General features: G+C 35.1%; 1 protein-coding gene across 1 annotated transcript in view; it reads right to left on the bottom strand.

Moving 5' to 3' along the window:
* The window catches only part of LOC103679190 (transmembrane serine protease 11F), a 66,684-nt gene extending 50,717 nt beyond the window's left edge, over positions 1-15,967 (bottom strand). Inside the window, exons 1-2 of the mRNA XM_040624903.1 lie at positions 15,893-15,967; positions 14,026-14,072 (exon numbers count right to left, since the gene is read on the bottom strand). Of these exons, the coding sequence (XP_040480837.1) occupies positions 14,026-14,072; positions 15,893-15,967 (122 nt within the window). The remainder of the gene's footprint in view (positions 1-14,025; positions 14,073-15,892) is intronic.
* Positions 15,968-19,341: the final 3,374 nt, after the last annotated feature.

Raw genomic sequence — 19,341 nt, 5'->3', positions numbered from 1 at the left:
TATATATATATATATATATATATATATATATATATATATAACTCAGCCATCAAAAAAATGAAATCTTGTTGTTTGCAACAACATGGATGGAACTAGAGGGTATTACGCTAAGGAAAGTAAGCCAATCAGAGAAAGACAATTACCATATGTTCTCACTCATATGTGGAATTTAAGAAACAAAACAGATGAACACAGGGAAAGGAAGACAAAAAAAGAGGGAGGCAAACCATAAGAGACTATTAACAATAGAGAACAAACTGAGAGTTGCTGGAGGGGAGGTGAGTGGGGGATATGGGCTAAATGGGTAATGAACATTAAGGAGGACACTTGGTGGGATGAGCACTGGGTATTATATGTAGGTGATGAAATCACTAAATTCTACTTCTGAAATCAATATTACAGTATATGTTAACTAATTAAAATAAAAAAAAAACTTGGGAGAAAAAAAAGTTCTTTTGCTTGAAATATCCCTCCCCCAGACATCTACGTGTCTCATGCCTTGATTTTGTCAGGTGACCATTTGAAAATCATTTCAGAGAGGACTTCTGATTAATTTAAAATAGTCTATATCACTTTCTTTCCCTTTATTCTTCTTTGTTGTTTTTGTTGTATTTATCATTATTCAAATTATGATAAATATTTACTTATTTTTGTCTCTTCCATTAAAATATATTAACTTAATTCCAGATAACATGGTACTATCAAGAAACCATCTGACGAATAAATGAACTTAACATTTAACTTAACATTTGCCTTCCTAAAAACAATTATTATTATTGCTGTTTCAGTATTTTATCACACAAACCTCTATCAAGTGGAGTTACAAGTTTGTATTAAAGGTGTATTCAGTTGTTTTCATTATTTTTCAAATATACATACAGCTAAACAAGAGACGTAGCTGCATAGTGTAAATTTCTCAAGGGAAGAAGTCGTGTCTCGTATTGATTTAATATAACATTCAATTTTTTTCTTGTTCACTGCAGTGAATCAGCATCTAAGGGAAATAAATGCCCTTCTAAATTCACCCAGACAGAAAGATTCTAACTCTAAAAATTTATTTGTTTTTAATATTTATTATCATTATTTTATTATTTTTTTTAATTTTAATTTTTTTTTTTTGAGAGAGAGAGAGTGGGGGGGGAGCAGTAGGAGAAATAAAGAGAGAATCTTAAGCAGGCTCCACACCCAGCAGAGAGCCCGATGCAGGGCTCAATCTCATGACCTGAGCTGAAATCAAGAGTCAATTGCTTACTCAACTGAGCCACCCAGGGGCCTCTTTAACTCTAAAAATTTAACTGGAAGCAGTTTATGGAGTATCTGCATCATAACCTTAAGTTGGTATTAGAAGGATCCCAAGGAGAAATAGTCATGACACATGGAACCCTATTCTTCACAGAGGGAATTTCCCATCATACCTTTGTCCCCATTAATTTGTATTTAAATATTTGATGGAACTACAGATGGAAATAGGTTAGTCACAGTTATATTAACATTGAAAATTCATTCCTTCAAAACCTGTTCAATAACTTGTAATAAATTAATGTCATTTTGATCTTTTAGATATGCTTCCATTTCCTTATTAAAAACAGAGTTATAGGGGCGCCTGGTGGCACAGCGGTTGGGCGTCTGCCTTCGGCTCAGGGCGTGATCCCGGTGTTATGGGATTGAGCCCCACATCAGGCTCCTCCACTATGAGCCTGCTTCTTCCTCTCCCACTCCCTCTGCTTGTGTTCCCTCTCTCGCTGGCTGTCTCTATCTCTGTCGAATAAATAAATAAAATCTTTTAAAAAAAAAAAAACAAACAGAGTTATAGCAGTGTAGTGACCAAATGTTCTGGTAGCTTCTGATATTTAAAAGAAATTTATTTACTTGAAAATTAAATATTTAACAAGCACACATACATTTGCATATTGACCAATAATCTAGTAAACAAGTTTTTAATACTAACAATGTTCCATTACTGTTCATTCACCATTCTTCCTTTTTACTGAACAAATAGTAAGCTACTATGTGGTACAGGTCTAAGGATATGTCAGTAAGCAAAATAGATAACCTCACCCTCATGACGCTTACCATGAATGTTCTAGTAAAATCAGACAAATAAATGAGTAAAAAACATATAGCATATCAGATGGCAATAATTCCTATGGGGGAAAAATAAAGCAATTATGCATAATAGAGAACTAGGTTGCAGGAGTAAAACATTTAATAGAGTGGTTAAGGAGACTCTCACTGTGAAGCTGGCCTTTGAGCAAGACCTTATTAAAGTGAAGAAATAAGACATGCACATGATAGGGAAAGGTTCTCTTAGGCAGAAGCAACATCTTGTGCAATGACTCTACATCAAGAATGTGCCTAGGGTGTTTAAGAAATAGCAAGTGGTAGACATAAAAAAAAAAACCCAACTTTATTATTTTTAATTGCTTCAAAAGATAATTGTATAAAGCAAAATTAGTAACAACATATTGTGAGCTTTATATGCTGTGGGATTTAGAATACGAGAAAAAGTAAACATTTCCAGAAATAGCCCAAGGTATGGGAGAAAGAAACTGGAAGAATACAGCATAAACTTCTTACACCAGGTGAAATGGTATAATACTATTTGAAAACGAATTGTAATAATTTAAAGATGTATGTTGTAAATCATAGAGAGGTAGTTAAAACTTTTCAGAAAGAGTTATAACTAATAGTAAAGTGTATAGTAGAGATAAAGTGGAAAAAAATAAATAATTGACTAATCCAAAAGAAGGCAGAAAAGTGTAAAGGGGAAAAAGAACAGATGAAACAAGTACAAAGCAATTCGCAAAATGGTTAAATTTAAATACATTGTGATGACACTGGAGGTTGTATGTAACTGATGCATCACTAAATTGTATGCCTGAAGGTGGCTAGTATTACACTATATGTTAACTAACTCAAATTTAAATAAAAACTTAAAACAAAGTACGTACATACATACATACAACCATATCAGTAATGACATTAAATGTAAATTATTTTAAAAACTCCAATTAAAAGGCAAAAATTATCAGATTGGTTATAGGAACAAGACCCAACTATATTCTGTCTACAAAAAAGTCTACTATACTTATAAAGATGTAAGAGTGAAAGGATAGAAAAATTATGTATTATACAAAACCAATAAAAAAAAGGCTATAGTGGCTATTAATATTTGACAAAATTGGACTACAAATTAAGGGAATTACTGAGAACGACAGATGATGAATAATAATAAAGGGGGTCATTTCACCAACATAGCAATGATATAATAATCCTAAACGTGTGTGTAACTAATCACAGAGCTTCCAAGTACATGAAACAGATACTATGATAATTCAGAGGAGAAATAGACAAATCCACATTGATAGTTTGAAACACCAACACTCCCTAGTAATTGATAGAATTGATAGACTAAAAATAAGGAAACAAAATATCTTAGGAACATTATTAACCATCTTGCTGCAGTTGACATTTTCAGAACACTCCACCCAACAACCACATAATATATGTTGTTTTCCACTGCATATGGAACATTTACTAAGAAAAACCACAATCTGGTTCACACCTCAACAAATTAAAAATAAATTAAATCTTAACAGGAGAATTAACCTACAAATTGATAACAGGACGATATCTGGAAAATCCCCCAAATATTGGAAAATTAAATAACAACCTTCTAAGTGACTGACTTATAGATTAAAAAGAAGTCACAATTAGTAATATTTTGAATTGAAAGAAAAATTATCTACTCTATAAAAATTTGTGGGATGCACCTAAGGCAATGCTTAAGAGAAAATTTTATAGTTTATTTATTTAAAATATTTTATTTATTTTTCGTCAGAGAGAGAGAGCACACAAACAAGGGCAGCAGCAGGCAGGAGAAGCAGGCTTCCCACTGAGCAGGGAGCCCAATGTGGGACTTGATCCCAGGCCTGGGATCATGACCTGAGCCAAAGATAGATGCTTAACTGACTGAGCCACCCAGGCGTCCCAAAATTTTATGCTTTAAATTCTTTTTTTAGAAAATAAGAAGACAATAATCTGGCCTTTACCTTAAGACACTAGGAAAACATAGAGCAAAGTAAACCAAGAAAAAGTAGAAGAAAAGAAATAATAAAGATAAGGGCAAAAGCTAATGAAATTGAAAATAGAAAAACAGTAGAGAAATCAATAATCACCAAAAACTTTAAACAACCCAGATATCCATCAACTACTAAACAAATAAAGAAATTGTGGTGTAGACATGCAACGTACTCCTCCTTAGCAATAAAAACCAATACCTTGTTATACATGCAACAAGGAGAAATCTCTCAGTGGTTTTATGATAGGTATAAAAAAAACTAAGAAAGAAATTAGATGCAAAAGACTAAATATTGTTTGAATCCATCTATATGACATCTGAGAAAAGGCAAAATCTTAGGAACAAAAATCAGACCAGTGATCACCAGAAACTGGAGCAGGAATAGAAGATCGACTATCAATGAGCATAGGTAATGTTTTAAGGTAATGGATATAGTCTATATCTTGATTGTATACATTTGTCAAAACTCACAGAACTGTACAACTAGAAGAATAAATTTACTGTAAAGGAAAATTAGGAAGAAAACCCTCACGAATATAAAAGGCAAATCAATGCTCTGGAGCATCGTGTATAACTACAAGGAAAGTGCTAATGGACACAGAGTAGGTCCAAAGAAGGAAACTGAAATGATCAAGAGGCCCCTAGAACTGCCATTTGAGCTTAGAGTAGAAATACTGCACTCTAATCTGGAAAGAGTAAGACTGAGCAGTGTCATTATCAAAAACTTGCTGAACAAATCCCAAAAGAAAGAACTGAAAAGAGTGATCATCCTTTTAAAATAGAATTAAGCCAAATAGAAATTAGGACTTCTGAAAATAATAATTTATGAAACTCCTTCCAAGAGGTTGTGCTGATAGGAAACATGGTAGAGAAAAAGAGAATTTGTACATGTTTATAAATATTGAAACCACAGGGGTGCCTGGGTAGCACACTTAAGTGGTTGACTCTTGGTTTCAGCTCAGGTCGTGATCTCAGGGTGGTGAGATCAAGCCCTGCTTCCGGATCCATGCTCAGCATGGGGTCTGCTTCAGATTCTCTCTCCTTCTTCCTCTGCCACTCCCACTCATGCTCTCTCTCTCTGAAATGAATAAATAAATCTTTAAAAAATATATATTGAAACCATAAATGGCAACTAAAAAATGTAGTGTATTAATCTCTAGTGTTGGTAACAGGAAAGCAATGCAATTATTACATGATCCATCATCTCCTGAGGTTGTCACTGGCAACACACTACTAGGCTGGATGGGCCCTTCTGAGTGAAGTTCATGGCCTTGTGAACTTTCAACAAAAATGATTTAGTTAGATGTAAGAAAAGAAGAAAACTCATTTTATTCTGTAACAAATATCTTGGTGGGGTCCATGCATCTGTGACAAGTATTCTTGGAAAATCCTGTGTATATTTTGCTTGCTATTTTTTCATGTTAAGACTCTCAGTAAGCCTTAGTCCTTACTTAGTAAGATTACCCTCCTTCTTAGTAAGATTATCACTGGGTGAAAGGTTCAGCAAGGCTTAGGCCATTTCTTTTCCACATGTTAAATTATAACGGGTTGGGGGAGAAGAATCATAAAAAATACACTTCATTTAAATCTTGCCCTATGGCATAAGAACTTTACAGTGCTTATTACTTTGAAATGTCTGTTGTAGAGAGTAGAGGAAACCTATCACTTTCCCAAATGAAGAATAGAAGTTTGTAATTAGGAATCTTTATTTTTCAATTATCTTGAGTATCAGAAGGTATGCCTTAAAGATCCCTTGAAGTTACACTCAAGGGAAAAGTATTCACATCATTTTCACAGACTGAACAGTCCAATCTTTTTGTATTCTTCAGTTAACATGGCAGTAGGTAAAGGTGGTTTCTTGAAATTTTAAACAAGTATTTGTCATAATAAAAAGAGAAAGATCTCACCAATAAAGAAATCGGAGTACCTAATACAGGTAATATTCAATGATTATTTAATGTTTTCTTGAATAGAATGTTGGGCATCTTCACTGAAAATCCTTTTTGGTTCATGTTTGCTTCTTAGAGTTCTCAATCTTTAGTTCACTGAACTATAAAATGAACTACTAATTACCACGATCCTTGGGCAAAATTTTCTTAAAGCACATCCCTATATTTATTTCATCCCCACATAATTAGTGTTAGCTAATCTTGATTGTTCCATTCCCCTGGCCAATGGTTGTTCAAGAGTGGACATGCCAATTCAGTTCTGGCCAATGATAGGGGAGGAGGGGGAAGGTTAGTTAGGGGACTGCTAGGAAAGATTTCCTTTCTTTTAGAATGGGTCAAACTCAGGGACACCTGGGTGACTCAATCCGTTGAGCATCTGCCTTCAGCTCAGGTCATGATCCCAGGGTCCTGGGATTGAGCCCTGTGTCGGGCTCCTTGTTCAGCAGGGAGTCTACTTCTCCCTCCCCCTCTGTCCCTCCGCTTGTTCATGCTCTCTCTCTCTCTCAAATAAATAAATAAAATCTTTAAAAAAATAAAATAAGTCAAACTAAGAAATGGCTCCTTTTCTTTTCCTCTGGACATTACGTGTCAATGTGATACATGGGACTGCTGCAGCCACCTCGCAACTCTGAGAAAAGCCAACCTGGGGGCCAAGCTGATTCACCAAAAACAGCATAGAGGAGAGAGAGAAAGAACCGGGCTCTCACGTGATGCAGTTGAGCTGCTACATCAAATAGGACTAAGACCAGTCCTACTTTTAGAAATACTCTTCTATTAAATAATTTTTCTTCTTGCGTAAGCCAGTTTGAGGTTGTGTTTTTAATTAATTGTAACTGAAAACACCTAAACTAATACACATTTAAAAATCTTAATTCCAGGGATGCCTGGGTGGCTCAGTTGGTTGAGCGTCTGCCTTCGGCTCAGGTCATGATCCCAGGGTCCTGGGATCGAGCCCCACGTCGGACTCCCGGCTCAGTGGGAAGCCTGCTTCTCCCTCTGCCTGCTGCTCCCCCTGCTTGTACTCGCGCTCTCTCTCTTTCTTTCTGACAAATAAATAAATAATCTTTAAAAAAAAATCTTAATTCCACAGCCTTAAGTATCTTCCAAAAATATGGAAAGAGTGTTTTGGGGTTTTTTTCCCCCAAAGATTCAATTCAAGCCCTATTATAACTCTATTTTTGATAGCTCAGACATGGGTGTTTGTATGACATGCATACTAAAATATTTAAAGAGAAAATTCTATACTCAAATGTTGTCTATATTTTATGCAGTTTGGAAGCACCCATTACAAATGCTTGATATGATAATTACAAATATTTCTAGCAATTCTTTAAAATCAGGTCTTCAGGATTTTCCTTGGTAAAGAATTTTAATATTTATATGTTCATTCAAAAAACAGCTATTGAAAATTTTTACTGATTGGGGATAGAATGGTTAACTAGACATATTCATAGTTTACAGCCCAGAGGGAAACGCAGACATTAAAAAATACAGGAATCTGTATACAATTACCATAATGAAAACTGCTAAGAGAAATGCAAGGTGCTCTTCTATGCATATAACATGAAAATTTTATCTAGTGTAGGGGATTAGGAAAGTTCCCCTGAGGACACTTAAACCAAGACCTGAAGGATTATCTAATTAGGTAGTTAGATGTGCTAATTAAGCAGAGGAAGCAGCACATGTTGGGTGAGTTGAAGTTTGGCAGATTCAATAAGACCAGTGTAGATGAAACACAGTGAGTGTGAAAGAGAACAGCCTAAAGTCACTGCAAAAAGATAAACAAAATAATTCCACAAACATTTTTGTGTATGAGTATACAAAATTAGCTCTATAAATCTCAGCAATATTATATAAAGTTCATTAATGAATAACAAAAAAAATATGCAAAGTTCACCACATTACTCTGAATATTTTTAAAATTTAGTCATTGTAAAAATAAGAGAAAAAGTATTAACATGGATACCATAGACAAAAGGTATGCAAATTATAGAAATAGTGCCTGTGATCATTATATATAAACATCCGGGCGTATTATTAGCATTCTTCTGTTCTTTCTACCTATATTTTATATTATTCTATTACTGTGTTCAGCCATTGATTACATGCTAATTTATTTTTTGCTTGTGTGTGTAAAATTTTTCTCCAAAATTCTAAACTCCTAAAGGGCAGAGGTTTCTCTTCTGCTTTTGTATTTCCGAAAGGCCCTTGCATGGCAGTTATTTAGAAACTCTGGTGGACCTGGAAAATTTCAGCTATGAATGAATCACAATGAACTCCAGGTTCACAACTTGCCAGTATTTCCTGAAGATAAAGAGAACATAATTCAACATCTGACACACAATAATTAGGAACAACCATAATAACTTCCCAGAATCAAATCAAGGAACCCTGCTCTGAGGTTTTATTCTGTCCCCCGAGGCTGCAGAAATATAATAACACATGTCATCTAATAGTAAGGAGAACAACAAGACTTTCCTAGTAAATTTTTGAACTTCAGATCAGGTAATAGGCAAGGCATTTACTTTTTCCTCAAGTATGACCCAGGAATTCTCTTTTAAAATATTGATATAAGAGAAATTGAAAAGAAAAATGCTAAATTACTGGCGTATCACCTCCCCTTCTATATAACATGTCCAGCTGACTGGATCTACACTGGATCCATACCTTCCATGTCAATTCTCTTTTTTTGTTTTATGAAATAGCCTAACGGTCTCTCAATACGTTTTCTTTTTAACTCAAGTCCATCTCTTTCAGCCAAAATAATTTTACTCATCCTCATCCAACACAGCATATTATGCTTCTTGAGATATCACATTCTGCTACTTGTGCCTGAGTTTGGGAGAATATCTTTTTTAAACTAAAAAAAAAATTTTTTTTTTTTTAAAGAAAGAGGGAAGGGAAGAGGGGTAGAGGGAGAGGGAGAGAGAGAATCTTAAACAGGGTCCATTCCCTGAGCAGAGCCCCATGTGGGGCTCAATCTCACAACCTTGAGATTGTGACCTGAGCCTAAAACAAGAGTCAGACACTCAGACAACTGAGCTACCCAGGCGCCCCTGAGGGGACATCTTAAGGGACAGAATTAAATGATGTTAGTGACTGAAAAAATTCATAAACTGCTAAGTATACACTCTCCTGACAAATATTTTGTATACTTGTTGATGTAAAACATATTTGGTATGCTAATCTTGAAAAATCTTCAATATTTGTCTATTATTCAAAGACTAAATAGTTATACAGAGTGCTTAGTTACAATAAATTTGAACTTGCTATATATATATAGCAAGTATATATACAGCAAGTTCAAATATATATATATCATCTATATCACAGATATATATATACACACACACATACATGCACACTCATACCTCCATATATATATCACAGATACCAAACAGAATGTGCTATTACTATGAGTTTCTGGCAAAATAAATAATTAAATACATAAATATATATTTTTAAAATGCAGTTACTTTAAATAAGCAGCCAGTGTTCTTTACTTAGCTTCCTGTATGACTGACTGGTATAAAGGTTTGTATTTCAGTGGTATTTTGCAATCCAATTCAGTGGGAGGAGGTATGATTAAGATATAATGTCCTAGATAAAGGAGATCAACAATGTTCTCATTTGCAATTAATATAATCTGCATATTAAATAAACAAAATTAACATGTCCCAGAATCTTTCTGTCACATTTCTGAAGGGCCATGTGAAAGAGGTAATGAGTAGGTTGGAGTGCTAGATTGGATACAGAGACGTTTAAGAGCTTCTCATTCTCATTTTCCCCTCAAATGCTCAATTGCCTTATCATTGAGGAATTAACTAAAATATCAAGCAACCCAAATGCTATTCCATTAGACTTATACTTTTTTCAAATAGCCATTTTTTATTTTTTGAAGGTCTGAGTATGCATTAAGTGTTCATTGATAATTAATTAATTGCTCTAATAAAATCATCTAATTCTCAGTAGTTTAAAGAAATACTATGTAGCTGTGGGATCACATAAAATCATTGGATTTGAACTTCTGAATTTTTTTTCCTTTTTTTTAACTTCTGAACATTCAAAGGAATCTTACAAACTGTGTATATAAACAGTGTAAATTTTAAATTTGATCTGTGTCAGAATACCTAGGATTCCATCATTGAATTTCATAATCTGATTGATTTTACTTCTATTTTTATGAATGGATGAACAGACATTCACTCCCACATTTGCATGAACATCCATTAATCAAATTATTATAGTTCTATCTGGCTACAGATAAAACTCTGAAAAGGAATTATAGCCAAAGGGACACCTGCGTGGCTCAGTCGGTTAAGCGTCCGCCTTCCACTCAGGTCATGATCCCAGTGTCCTGGGATCAAGTCCCACATCGGGCTCCTTGCTCAGCAGGGAGCATGCTTCTCCCTCTGTGAGAATTCACAGTGCCTGGATACACAAACTCTGACTTGGATATGCCTCCCTGGATTGGACTAATTGAAAAGCAAAGGAGTGCCCAGAACGCTGGGCCTCCTTTGAAGTTTCTTGGCTGAAAGTGGCCAGATTCTTACTACAGCTCAAGATTCTCTCCTAGGGAGTAAATGCTTATATTTGAAGAAAAACAGGCACCTGTGGTAGTCACGTACTTCACGGACTCCTTGCCTTCTTGCTTTGTGCTTGCACCTGGTGTATTGCTGACCCCAGTAAAAGTGGAGACAAAGCTTGCCTCCAGGCCTTTTGCCCCTACAGTGTCTGGTCCCCAGGCCTCTCCTTTGTCCTACTAAGGTGTCTGGAGTAGTCTTTTCACTACCGTCTCAGGGTTTGCTGGCCAAACCCGACATCCCTCCATCTGCTGCTCTCCCCCCACTTGGGCTCTCTCTCTCTCTGACAGATAAATAAATAAAATCTTTTAAAAAAAAGGATTTACAGCCAGAAAAAAAGCTTATTTCATAGCTTTATGAATAATAATAGCCATATTTCATTAAGTATACTGCAGGATGTGAAATTCAGTTCCCACGTATTTTCTCCTATGCAATTAAACAGGTAAATACTATAAATGCAACATTAGTATATGAATCAAAGAAAATGCAATTCTAGTAGGTAGATTCCATTCTAAATAATGTTTATTTCATTTACTCTAATGAATAGGTATCACATAATCAAAGCAGATAATCCAGTTCTAGGCACCTAGAACAACTCCTAGTTCATTAGCCTTGCATCAAAGTACATTTTATTTAAAATTTATTAAATCATTTCCAGAAAGACAGTCATGAATATAGCACCCTTTATCCTCATTAGTTTAGAGATATGCACGTTGAGTGATCTCTGAGTTCCTGATCTACTTAAAAAAATTTTTTTTTGAGGGAATGTAGATTGATCCTTGAACCTGAATTCCAGCTTACAAATATCACACATGGGGGTATGTAGCTTAGTTTATTCCAGTTGGGTACTAACCGTACAGTCAGTTGGCTTTACCACATTCCTTGATAATAAACTGCAATTCTAACTGCCGTGCAAATTTCCAACTAATGGAGAGCCCCGAGAGAGTCAGGACAAACTACACAATACAAATAGATCTACACAACACTACTAAAAAATTAATTCAAAAGCCAGAAGTTTGTGAAAAAAGCCATTCTCAGTTAATGAGCTGTATCCTTCCATGTTGCTACAGTTTCATTATAAGTAATGTTGAACATTTTTTAAAAACTGTTGTCAGCAAGAGAAAGGTGACAGCTGACCAGTTAAATAAATAGCAATAAAGAGAAATGAACGTTTTGCCAATTTAAAAGAAGTAGTAAATACTGACTAAATTCTTGCTGCTCTTGTTGGGCCAAAGGGTAAAGAACACAGGAACGGTCCTAAACAAGAAATACTTGCCCCCAAAAAAGATAAATCATGGAACGTGAGAATTCTGTTTATGTTTTCTTCTAAAGAGGACAAATTTCTTAAGTTGACTACTGAAAATGCAAAAAGGTGAAGGTACTTGTCTCAACCATTTTATCTGATAATATCTTAAGTACTCTATCACAATATCCCATAATAAGCAATAGAAAAATAAATTCATCCTTCCTCTATCTTGTCAGTAGCAGAGATGTCGGCCAGTAGCCCTAAAGCAACTGAAGTTTGAGACTGGAAATGAAGGTATAATGGGGGGCTAGTAACAATCAAGGAGAAAGATGATTATGGAAGGATGGATGATAAGAGGGAGAAGAAGGTGGGTAGTCGGGCCATAATGGGACAGGAAATGTCTCACTGACCTAGTAGAGAAGAGAGCTAAAATGATAACACCGATGTAGTTTCGAGGAGGTGTCTATGCTATTTTGTCCAACCCTGTCTTTAATAGGTCTCTACAACTCATTCATTTCTATACATATAACCAAAATCATGAATTCAGTGTGAAAGATGGGAGTAACATAACTGACCTAATTTTTTAAAAAATTTATTTATTTATTTGGGAGAGTGAGAGAGTGAGCAAGAGAAGAGCACGAGTGGGGGGAGAGACAGAGGGAGAGGGAGAGGGAGAAGCACACTCCCAGCTGAGCAGGGAACCCGATGAGTGGCCTGATCCCAGGACCCTGGGATCATGACCAGAGCTGAAGGCAGACACCCAACTGACTGAGCCAACCAGGCACCCTTAACTGACGTGATTTTTAAACTACTTTTTAAAACTTTTATTAAGATGAAGCCATAGATTCTTACTTTGTATAACTTCTCTTATGATTTGACACTGCCACATTGTACTAAAGGCCTCATTCATCTTAGGTCCTTTTGCTTGTTTGGCTTTATTTGACTGATTATGAAAAGAAGTAGTGCAGAGCATATGCAAGAATCTGTCAATGGGTGTAAAGGGAGATACAAGAGATAAGGCAATTGTTTGATACCTTATAGATCAAATGATTAACTGGATTTTTCCCCCCTTTTGCTCACAGTAGTGTATAGACACCCTACAATCTGTTTTGATCTGGATTTTTTTTTTCTATTTTCAGGAGTTAATTCTTGCCAACTTGCTCTACCTTAAATCACTTTTTTGAGATGTGTGTTCAAGGTTGACATTCTTGTGTCTAAGCCAGTGTTTTTTAGATAGTATGAAGTATTTTTCAAATGTCTCAATAGTTTCTTTAAATCACGTAACTTTAAAGTTGCATCAGTCATTCCATATATATATGTATATATATAAATAAATAAGTAAAATAAGACCTGGAAGAGATTTGATTATTTGAACCATATGAAATTTCTGATACTCAGTCATTTTTAACCTATAAAAGGGGCAATTTCATATGGCTCCCATTAGTAGATCACACTACTGTATATCTTCTATAGTTATATTTTAAATGAATTTATTTTTATTTTATACACAATATCTAAGTTGTGGGCTGTTATCTTTACCCAAAGATAATGTTACATAAATTACTGAATGCTTCAAAGTAGCCTGTTTTCAAATATTGAGCAGTAGTAAACAATTAATTATAAAATCTTAAAAACTTTGCAAGGTAATTCAAAGACATTTAAATACATTTTACTACTGGCAACTACAAGGAATCAGTTAAAAATCAAAGTTCAGTCATATACACTAGTGGAAGAAAATATAATGTGCAGAATCTAAAACAGCAAATGCAAATATCTCTCATATGTCTTTTGAGTTGGCTTCTCAACTTGGATTTCAAATGTGAATATTCCTGAAATGATAAGGATTCAAATGCTTCATAAATAATGAGCATGAAAAATTTCCTGCTATTTTCCCTAAATATCCATCCATTATCCTAACACATCTAACCCTACAGTACTCCAAAGACAAAATATCCTTTTAAAGACTACTGCAAATAACTGGACACAGCAACACAGAAGCATTTTCTTGGTCAGGGTACCGGTTTCCATGTCTTCCTACACTTGTTGAATAGTGTTACGAGGGTTAGATCCTATTTAGATCTTCACAAGGCTTCTTTAAATATAGTGGGAAACTTTTTCAATATTTAATGTTTTCAAATGCATTTCACAAATTTAGCTTTCAATTACCTGCCAATAAAAGTAGGCTGTAGCATGTTATCATATAAACCAAAAGCCTATTTTTTAAAAAAAGCCGGTAGTTATCACTACCCACATTATCACTGATTTAAGAAATTATTAAAAGAAATAAAGCTAAGTAGAAAAAATTTTGGGGGAAAAGTATAAAACCTTTACTTCATACTTATCACATTTTTAATTCATATCCATTTGTTTTAGTTGTTTGTCATGTCTCCTCTGAATTGTAAACATCATAAAAGTAGAGAATATTTGCTATATTCATGTACATGTCTATGTGTATATTTCTTTACCTGCATGTGATATGTGTATATATGCACACGTGATATAAACTCACAATAGATATCAAATGTATATATAATATATGTATATATACACATATATATATTATGTGTGCATATAATGTACTACTGGTATGCTATAAGTTGGAATAAAAAGCATTTGTTGAATTAATGAATAAATAAAACTTTAAAATCTAATCTACAGGCATTTATGTGATGCTTTCATCTCTTCTACAATAAATCCCCATCAGCACCATGGCATCAATTTACTTCAAATGAATTCTCTCCACTATTTAACTTTTTATTTACCTTCTGATTACCATCTCAAATTATCTCATAGGCCTTCTTGAATACATATATAATGAAAAGTAAACTCTGTGTTTTTGGGTGGCGTAGTCTGTTGGGCGTCAGACTCTTGGTTTTGGCTCATGTGATCTCAGGGTCATGAGATCGAGCCCTGCGTTGGGCTCCGTGCTCAGCATGGAGTCTGCTTGAGATTCTCTCTGCCCCTCCTGCCACATGCACTCTCTTTCTCTTTCTCTCTCTAAAATAAATAAATAAATCTTAAAAAAAATAATAAACGTGAAATTTTCATTTACTCCAGCTTTTCTTCTTTTCTCAGCCTCTGTTCTTTGGCTTTAGGCATATGTTACCATAAGTCAACAGACAAATGCTGAAGGTCTACGTTGGGCCAGGCAATGTGTTTGGCACTGGGAATAGAGAGAGCTGTCTGTTTAACTGTGGGCCATAATTGTAAACAAATAGTTAACCATACAGAGAAGTGCTAACAGATATATATATAATGTTTATGTGACTTTTTTTTTAGAGAGAGAGTGTGGGGGAGGGGCGGAGAGAGAGAGAGAATCTTAGCAGGCTCCATGCCCAGTGCCCAATGTGGGGCTTGATCTAACTACCCTGAGATCATGACCTGAGCTAAAATCAAGAGTCAGAGGCTTAACCAACTGAGCCACCCAGGCACCCCTGTTTATGTGATTTTTTTTTAACAGGATGGCTGTGTTTCAGGAATACTTCAGACATAAGATGTGAGGTAGGACAAAAATTTCACAGTAATTTTGATTAGAATCTTCAAGGAAGATATGGCATCTCCACCAACTGTGAGAAGGAACATTGATTTTAGGCAGAAGAAACAACTTGTACATGGGCAGTCTCCCTGCCATTCCCTTCATTTATTTCTGCAGCTGTACCAGAAAACAGTAGAACCACCAGACTGCTCTGGTCTACCCTAATGGTTCGCAATTGCAAATTTTATCATTTCTTCCTTGTGCTTAAATTTTTACTCAACTCTCTTAATAAAGTTCAGAAATTTTATTCTGATACAAAAGGTCCTTCATAGTCTGACTGATCACTCATTTCTTCTCATAATTTCTAACATGTTTGCCAGTGAATGTTAGGTGTCATGACCTTTGCAAGGGCCAAGTTCTCCCAGCCCAGGATCCCTACTTCCTTCTCCTCCAACTAATTCCAAATAGCATTTTTTTTAGACTAAACTCAATGATTATATGTTCAGAGAAGCCTTTATGAGAATGAGTGGGTATCCCCATAGCATTGTTTATACTTACTTTTTTACATTTGTCTGATTGTGCCATCAGGGTGTGGACTTCTGCCACTAAAGTATCTATATTGCTGGTAACCATATCTCTTATTTTTGCCTCACTTGTGGGAGGCACCAGATATAGAGACTAGTGGGGGAAAAAAATCTATACTCCGGGATCATTTAAATGGTCTCTAGAGCCCCAAGAAAGTTGATGTTCTGCATATTAACTAGCTATTAAGTCTTTTGAAATCACAGAATTCAAAAGGACTTTAAGGCTAGTGCAGTGTTTTTAAAAATATTTTTGACCATGACCCACTGTAAGACATGTTCACCATTGTAGCATGGAACACACATGTAATCATGTATCTAAAACAACAATTTCACAATACGATACTTAGACTTACTAGTTATGATATAGTAAAAATATAACATAATCAGTATCAGATATTACTTCACAGTTGTTTAATTTAACAAAGAAAAAAACAAAATGAATAATACCCAAATAAACCAAACAATAAATCAATAAAATATCTTCGTGCTTACCCACAAAAATGACTTCAAGTCCCACTACTGGTGACAATCCCTCTTCCATTTACCTTAGTGTAAACTCTCCACACTACATATAAAAGAAGTGAAGTCTTGGAGGTAAGTGACTTGTCCAGACAAATGAGTACAAACCTGGATTTAGAACACACCTAAACCTCATGCTAGTACTCTTTACACTACACCACAGCGAGAAGAACAGAACTTCTAAGAAGCTATAGCATCTAATTCATTCATTCTTTGAGACTGAGACTCTTTGCCCTTGAGCAAGATACCTTTACTAAGGAAGTCGATGAACTGCCTAACCTTTTTATCTCTGGCACAATCCACTTTTTTGACAGAGGATCTGTGTTAAAAATAATACTGATCTAGAATCCAATTAGAAGAGATACTTTATTGTAAAGATACAGAATTATAAACTCTGGATCAAAGTTAATGAGGTTTCAATATAGAAATTTCATGTGTCTGTAATGATACTTTTAGGGTGGGAAAGTGAGTGAATGGAGATGATACCAGAAGTTGGGAAGAGGAGAATCAGACTGATAGAAAAGACATATCACAGAATTCTGAGCAAAATGAGAATGAGAGAATTTCAAGTTCTTTGCTAATTCTTTAAAACTGAAATTGTTAATATATCATAGTTATATGAATGTTTGTTATATATAAAAGTAATTTTTCTGTCTGCACATTTTGTCTTACTCTGTCCTTAATATCTTGGTGAATTAGAAATAACACTTTCAGGGGTTCCTGGGTGGCTCAGCCAGTTAAACAGTTCTTGATTTTGGCTCAAGTCATGATCTCAGGGTCTTGAGATCAAGCCCCACATCAGGCTCTGCACTCATGGGGAATCTGCTTGAGATTCTTTCCCACTGATCCCCCCCACTAGTGTTCTCTCCCTCTCTCTCTTTCTCTCTCTCTCAAATAAAAATAAATAAATAAATAAACAAATCTTTAAAAAGAAGAAATAACACTTTCTCATATTTAATAAGAACTACACCTCTCATGGGGTGCCTGGGTGGCACAGTTGGTTAAGTGTCTGACTCTTGATTTCAGCTGAGGTCATGATCTCAGGATCATGAGATTGAGCTCCATATCAGGCTCCGTGCTCAGTGTGGAGTCTGCTCGAGATTCTCTCTCTCCCTCTCCCCCTGCCCCTCCCACTTGGTCTCTCTTCCTCCCTAAAATAAATAAATAAATCTTAAAAAAAAAAGTACACCTCTCATACTTAATAAGAAGTACTGATAATATGCTATATCATGCTGTCCTGAAAGAGCCTTTGGGGAGAAGCTCTATGCATGAAATAGATAGTCTTCCTCAGGCTCATGTTATTATTTCAGAGTAATTTAGGAAGGGCAAGAATGCTCATTATCTAAGAGTGCTGGAGCCTATAGGCTTAAAGTATTATACTTCACTGAAGATGAAATCAAATGACTATACAATTATAATGATCACAGAAACATGATTAAGTCTGAAACATCAGTCAGCAGACCACATGGGAAACTGGTGTCCATAGAGAAGTCAAGAACCTCTTTGAGAAGCAAGGTTAGACTAAGCAGGTGTTTGAACGAAATCACTCATATCAAATATTAGTTATTAATTTCTGAGTCTGCAAAATGATAGCGTGAAATTACCTAAATGTATATAAATACGCAAATTTATTTACCTTAAATTCATTAATTGATCAGTTATTTTGGAGTTCAATTATGAAAAATGTCACATACACTGTAATATTTGTTAACTCAATAATTATTTAGATATTTAGATATGAATATTTTAATTTTCATCCTTCATTCATGATACATATAATCTCACTGCTACCATACTTTTTATTATTTAGAATTAAAGATTGAAATTCCAATAAACTCTCCTTTTATATTTCAAGTTTTCCAAGAATATACTTTACAAAGCATCATAAGACAAAAATTTATACCAAGCTATTGATCATACCAAAGAAATTAAATAAATTATTATAAATTATTCTTTTGAAGCATAGGTTTTTCTAAATGTTTAAATATAATATAGCTAATATATTACTGCACATCATTTTTATTTCTGTTATTTAGAAAGAAAGGATCATATTGGCTCTTTTTGTTTAAAAAAATTCTTGTATGTAGAAATAGCAAGAAAATAAAATTTAACCCAAAATATAGTAACACACATTAAAAAACAAAACAAAACAAAACAAAACAAAACCTTGTTTTTAAAGCACTCTCCACCAGCCAACATTTGTCCTGGTTGTCTCAGGAGTCGTGAACCTCTGCCTCTATTGTTAACTCTGACTGAGAAAAGCTGAGTACTTACGCGTACATCATGGACCCAGGACTGGGACAGCTTCTATCCAGTCACCATCTGATTTCTATCAGCCAGGTCAGGGCTGGAAGGCTAGAAAATAATGAGAGTCACTGGCAACAAGAAAGGAAACAAGTCCAACAGGTTTAGTGACTGAGATCTGCTGTCCTGATATAGCCTGATAAGAACATGATCGATTTTGTCCCAGCCAGTTCAACACAGTGAAGTAATTATTAATACTTCATAGCACAGAGAGGCTCCAAGCAGTGGACGTCATACAATGTGCAACTGCTGATGATTCAGAAGACCACAGTTTTCCAGTTGGGGAGGTATGATCGGCATTGAGGTGTGTCCCCAGTTTGTTTAAAAAAAAAAAAAAAACCAACACAATATTAGAGACATCAATGGCACTTCCTTCTTCATGAGAGTTGTTATGTCTCTTCCCTTTGAGGGAACCATGAGGTATGGTGTCGTGGTAAGGACCAGAGCTATGGGCCAGGCAGGGTGCTTGTCTCTGCCACCTTGGTGGTGCGACCCTGGACAACCTGCCTAGCTCATTGGGACTTATCTTACTCATAAGTAAAATGGCAGGACTGTATTAGCTTTTTCTACTGCTGTCCATTTTAGTTCTAAAGATTACAG

This window comes from Ursus maritimus, unplaced genomic scaffold (assembly GCF_017311325.1).
Source record: "Ursus maritimus isolate PB19 unplaced genomic scaffold, ASM1731132v1 scaffold_8, whole genome shotgun sequence".
NCBI lineage: Eukaryota > Metazoa > Chordata > Mammalia > Carnivora > Ursidae > Ursus > Ursus maritimus.
Note: the sequence above shows the minus strand (reverse complement) of the source record. Positions and strands in the feature narration are given on the sequence as shown.